General features: G+C 57.6%; 1 protein-coding gene across 1 annotated transcript in view; it reads left to right on the top strand.

The window, feature by feature from the left end:
• Positions 1-6,124, top strand: part of PTPRN2 (protein tyrosine phosphatase, receptor type, N polypeptide 2) — a 496,295-nt gene that overhangs the window by 444,624 nt on the left and 45,547 nt on the right. Inside the window, exon 16 of the mRNA XM_005861191.2 lies at positions 5,041-5,188. Coding sequence (XP_005861253.1) covers positions 5,041-5,188 — 148 coding nt within the window. The remainder of the gene's footprint in view (positions 1-5,040; positions 5,189-6,124) is intronic.

The following is a 6,124-nucleotide window of genomic DNA, read 5'->3' as shown; positions in this document are numbered from 1 at the left end:
ACATCATAATTAAAATGCCAAAGGTTAAAGACAAAGAGAGAATCTTAAAAGTAGCAAGAGAAAAGCAGTTACCTACAAGGGAGCACCCATATGACTGTCAGCTGATTTCTCAACAGAAATTTTGCAGGCCAGAAGGGAGTGGCAAGAAATATTCAAAGCGATAAACAGGAAGGACCTACAACAAAGATTACTCTACCCAGCAAAGCTCTCATTTAGAATTGAAGGTCAGAAAGAGCTTCACAGACAAGAAAAAGCTAAAGAAGAGGGTAGATGTGGCTGGGAGAGGTCAATCAGGGGGGAGAAGAGACATATTTAATATTTTAATCAATAAAGAATAAAAATTTAAAAAAATAAAGGAGTAAAGGAGTTCATTATCACCAAACCAGTATTACATGAAATGTTGAAAGGTCTTTTTTAAGAAGAGAAAGAAAGGAGGAGGAGAGGAGGAGGAAGAGGTAAAGGGGGAGAAGGAGGAGGAGAAGGCAGAAAGATAAAAAATATGAACACACACAAAAAAAAGAAAAAAGATATTAACAATATGGCAACAAATACATATCTATAACAATTGAATCTAAAAATCAAAATAAAGGAACAAGAAACCTAATGAACAAAACAAGGAATCTATCTATATAAAACCTAAGCAACTGGTTGACTGGTCGCTATGATGTGCACTGACCAACAGGGGGCAGTCAACTTAGCCAAAAAGAGAAACAGGCGATTGAGTCTATGAAAGATTGCAAGCAGGTGGGGCTGAGCTGCAGTTCACATTGGGAGGCCAGGCCATCGGCCCAAATTCCACCACTCCAGAGGCATGGCGCCCCCGGCCCCCATCAACCCCTCTGGCCATATCCTCCCTGGGGCAGCCGGGACTGAGGGACAGAGGGAGGGAAAAAAGAGACCATGAAATCTGTCCCTAATGCCTGCCTCCTCCTATCAGACCGGAGCCATCCCAGGACTTGCAGGATGGTATGCGAAGTGGGCAGCCTTGCCATACAGCAACCATGGCTCCCTGGTCTGCCCAGGGTACCCCTCAGGCACTCACCCCACTTCTCCAAGCCTCAATCTGCACCCCTAGTGAAGCCGCGGGAACTCTGCCCTAGGGACTCACTTCTCCATAGCTGGGTGTGACAGACCAGGAGATGCAAAGGGTGGCAGTGGAAGACAAGGGCAGGCGCTCAGCTGACCGGAAGGAGCGGGAGCGGCTCCTCCCCTGCTGCCTGCGGCTCCGCGCACTACTATATCCCTTGGGAGATGTTGGATGCCAGTTTCAGCCTGATCCCCACAGGCCACACGGAGGGACCCCACCAGTGCATGAATCCATGCACCGGGCCTCAAGTCAGATGAATAAAATAGAACCAGAGTCATGGAACCATGGAACTGACTGATGAATCTCAGAGGGGGTGGGGCAGGAAGAGGTTAACAAAGAACGTATATGCATACTAGAGGCCCGGTGCACAAAAATTTGTGCACGGGGGGGGGGTCCCCTCAGCCTGGCCTGTGCCCTCTCGCAGGCTAGGACCCCTCGGGGGATGACCCCCCTTCAGGGTGGGGGTCCCCACTGGGGTGCCTGACCAGTCTGTGAAGGGCTGAGGGCCGTTTTCAGGCTGGTCACACCCCCTTCAGGGTGGGGGTCCCCACTGGGGTGCCTGGCCAGTCTGGGTGAAGGGCTGAGGGCCGTTTTCAGGCTGGTCACACCCCCTTCAGGGTGGGGGTCCCCACTGGGGTGCCTGGCCAGTCTGGGTGAAGGGCTGAGGGCCGTTTTCAGGCTGGTCACACCCCCTTCAGGGTGGGGGTCCCCACTGGGGTGCCTGGCCAGTCTGGGTGAAGGGCTGAGGGCCGTTTTCAGGCTGGTCACACCCCCTTCAGGGTGGGGGTCCCCACTGGGGTGCCTGGCCAGTCTGGGTGAAGGGCTGAGGGCCGTTTTCAGGCTGGTCACACCCCCTTCAGGGTGGGGGTCCCCACTGGGGTGCCTGGCCAGTCTGGGTGAAGGGCTGAGGGCCGTTTTCAGGCTGGTCACACCCCCTTCAGGGTGGGGGTCCCCACTGGGGTGCCTGGCCAGTCTGGGTGAAGGGCTGAGGGCCGTTTTCAGGCTGGTCACACCCCCTTCAGGGTGGGGGTCCCCACTGGGGTGCCTGGCCAGTCTGGGTGAAGGGCTGAGGGCCGTTTTCAGGCTGGTCACACCCCCTTCAGGGTGGGGGTCCCCACTGGGGTGCCTGGCCAGTCTGGGTGAAGGGCTGAGGGCCGTTTTCAGGCTGGTCACACCCCCTTCAGGGTGGGGGTCCCCACTGGGGTGCCTGGCCAGTCTGGGTGAAGGGCTGAGGGCCGTTTTCAGGCTGGTCACACCCCCTTCAGGGTGGGGGTCCCCACTGGGGTGCCTGGCCAGTCTGGGTGAAGGGCTGAGGGCCGTTTTCAGCCTGACCAAGCCTCCCCAGTGACAGAAGCTCCCAGCCTCTCCTTTTTTTCTTTTTTTTTTCTGGGATTTATTTACCTTCTATAATTGAAACTTTGTAGCTTGGGGCCAGGGCTTGGCTTCCTCCATTGCCAGGGGCAACCCAAGTCTCCAGCTCCGTGGCCACTGCTGGCTGAAAGCAGGTTTCTGGGTTTGTTTAGCTTCTATAATTGCAACATTGTTGCTTAGACTGGAGCTCAGAGCTGGGCCATGACAGGCGGGGAACCTTGACTTCCTCCATCACTGGAGCAAGCAAACCTCCTGCTCACTTCAGCTGCGTGGCTGCCGGCCGCCATCTTGGTTGGATTAATTTGCATATCCTGCTGATTAGCCAATGGGAAGCGTAGCGGAGGTATGGTCAATTACCATGTTTGTCTATTATTAGGTAAGATATGCATTACCCATGGACACGGACAATAGGGTGGTGAAGGCCTGGGGCAGGGCTGGAACTGGGTGGAGGGGGATAATGGGGGGAAAGAGGGACATGTGTAATAATCTCAACAATAAAGATTTTAAAAATCAATAAGTAAAACAGTAAATGTCTGGCCCTGGCTAGTGTGCTCAGTGGTTAGAGTGATGGCCTATTGGACCAAGGGTTCAATTCCTGCTCAAGGGCACATTCCTGGCTTGCAGTTTCAATCCCCGGCCCAGGTTGGGGCGTTGCAGGAGGCAACCAATCAATGTGTCTCTCTCACATCAGTGTTTCTCTCTCTCTCTCTGTCTCTCTCTCTCCCTCCTTCCCATCCACTCTCTCTAAAAAGAATCAATACAAAAATTTCCTCAGGTCAGGGTTAACAAAAATAATAATAAATAAAATAACAGTAAGTGTCTGGGGGGGGGGGTGTTGTCAGTCAGGCAGATCAGACAGGTGGTGACAGGCATGTCCTGGTCAGACCCGAGAGGAGGCTCGCTGGCACTGACCTTGACCTCTGGACAGATTCATTAAGGAGGATCAGCGTGAACACGGCGCAGAGGGTGGATGATTGGGGGAGGGGTCCAATGGGGGAAGGTTTTATTGGGGCGGAGAGTCTAGGTCACTTGGACAAAGCCAGGGCTCATCTAGGCACTGCGGTGGTGCTCCTGGGTGGAACCTGAGCTGGATGGCTGGCTGCCCTGTGAGGGAACCAGGAGGGTGCTGGCTGTGCACAGCGGGTGAAGCGGCGTTTCGGACACTGAGTCGAGCCCTGCAGCCGTCCTGGCTGCTGGGGACTCTGGGAGCCCAGAAGAATCAGGTCTTGGCAGAGCAGGGGGTTCGGAGTCTCTGGTTCTGCTGGTTTTGCTTTTGTGTTTTGTTAACACCACCCGCTGTTTAATATTTTGCACGCGCGCAAGCAGCTCAGTATCTTAGATGCATCACACCCAGTGGGTTCAGCAAAGGAGGCCAATTACCGGGGAAATGACTTCTGTGCATGGACAGCCTGTCCCTGGCTCCCGCCCTGGAGTGAGCACACATGACTGACAAACGCCCACTAACATCTGCAGGAATGCGTGGGCCTCGGGGTCAGGGCGGGGGTCCCCCATCCCTTCTGTGCATTGTTAGCATGTGCCCCAGGGAACGACAGCTTCATGAAATGACAGCCATCTGTCTGCTCAGGTGGCAGGAGACACGCCTGCCTGCCCGCCGGCCACCGCTCATGCTGCCACGTCCCGGGGTCCCTGCCACCCCTCCTCCCTGAGGCGCTCTCTGAACTGACGGCCTCAGCATGACTCCGAGGGGACACACGAAATGGTTTCAAGCAGTGCGCTGTAGACTTCAGTGGGATAATCCTCTATGATAAAAGCGTAGTATGCAAACTGTCTGTTCGACCAGGGGCAGGGCCGGCCCGGGGAACTGAGGGAGGCCCGAGCCGGCAGCCGGCAGCCGCCAGGGACCCTACCAGTGCACGCATTTCGCATCTCATGCACTGGGCCTCTCGTATCTGTTTGTAGCCAGTGGTTCTCTGAGAAAAAGAAAGTGGCTTTCATTGCAAACAGTTACTGAGGCGCCTTCCCAGGCTGCAGTGCGTCCGCGGTTGGGTGAATCCTGGCTCTTTAACCTTCCACGTGGTGTCCCCGTGGGACATGAGCTGTTTTGTGCAGCGGTACACGTCCCCTCACTGGCAGCATCCTCCTGTTTCCCAGCCCAGACCCTGCTCCCAAACCTCCCGACACCCCAGTCCAGAGCCCCGCCCTCTGCGCTGCACTCCCCTGGCAGACACGCCTGCTCCCAGCTGCCCCTCCTGACCTGCATAAGCCCCGTCCCCTTCAGCGTGGCGCAGGGAGCCTCCCTGAGGCTTGAGCCCCACTCGCTTCCTCTCGGCTGGACACGGTTTCCGTCCAGTATCTGGTAGTTGACCAGACCTGTCTGCCCTGTGCCTGGCTCTCCTGGTCCTGTACTGACAGAGGGGGGCGGTGGCCTGGGCTGAGTCTGCACAGACAGACCCCTCTGACCCAGCCAAGAGTGCGAGCTCCGTGTCTGCACGTGCGCCTGGCAGCCTTGCCCTTCCAACTGGGCCTGGTGGGGGCCTGCGCCCTGACTGTGCACACAGGGGATGTGGGCTCCGGCGCCCGGTGCCCCGTGTCGCATGCCCTGACTCTGGTTCCCATTGCAGGCCTACATGGAGGACCACCTGAGGAACAAGAACCGGCTGGAGAAGGAGTGGGAGGCGCTGTGCGCGTACCAGGCGGAGCCCAACAGCTCGCTGGTGGCCCAAAGGGAGGAGAACGCGCCCAAGAACCGCTGCCCAGCAGTGCTGGCCTGTACGTACAGCGGGGGCGCCACCGGGAAGGCTGGGACAGGCTGTACCTCTGTCCTCATAGTCCCCCATGTCATTCTCATGGCTGGGAAGCCCCTCTCCTTCCCCACCCCCACCCTGCACCCTCTCTGCGGCAACCTGTCCCCCACTGTGAAGAGCAGTGTGGACGCCCTCCATGAGGCTGTCCCAGCCTAAAAACGCAGAATCCATATCTGTCTTGGGGTCCGGGCACAGTCCTAAAACCCCAGTGGGGACAGAGGTGCCCGCTGCCTGCACTGTCAGGCGGCTTTCATGGTGCCAGTGGAGACTTGCTGCTACGCCCCTCAGAGCCTCTTCCTCTGCAGCTGGGAGCATGCGGTCGCCCTGGCAACCTGGCACTGTGAGGGTTGGAGGGGATGAGCGTGGTGCCGGCCGTGGGCCTGGGGTGAGCAGCCGTCACCAAGGCAGCATCCACTGTGGACTGCTACCTGGCCAGGAACCACTGCCAGTGGAAAAGCAGAAAGAAACGTCCAACCAACAGTTATTTATTAAGCACCTACTATGTGCCAGGGACTCGTGACAGAGACACCGGTGAGCCACGTGCTCAGGACCAGATGGGGGGCAGTTGGGAACAAGCAGACCTCAGGGGTGCTCGCTGCACGTCCCCGAGGTCAGGTGCAGGCTGGGCCAGCAGGTCTTGTGGGTGTGTTAGCCCAGCGCCTTTCCTGGGCACCCTCCCCCGTGGGACCCAGACACGGCGGCGGAGGGCGGTGCCACCCCTTCCCTGTGCTGCGCAGCCCTGCTGGGCAGGCTCAGGGCCAGCAGCAGTCCGTCCTCAGCCACACAGGGACCAGGCCCGGCTGTGGCGACACCCCCTCTGACCAGAGCCGGAGCCAGGAGCCACCTTCTTCCTGGGACTTGGGGACTGGGAGTTGGAAAGGCCACGGTGCTGACCCGGCCG

Source organism: Myotis brandtii, unplaced genomic scaffold (assembly GCF_000412655.1).
Source record: "Myotis brandtii unplaced genomic scaffold, ASM41265v1 scaffold145, whole genome shotgun sequence".
In the NCBI taxonomy this organism is placed as follows: domain Eukaryota; kingdom Metazoa; phylum Chordata; class Mammalia; order Chiroptera; family Vespertilionidae; genus Myotis; species Myotis brandtii.
The sequence above is the reverse complement of the archived record's forward strand: the minus strand, read 5'-3'. Positions and strand labels throughout refer to the sequence as shown.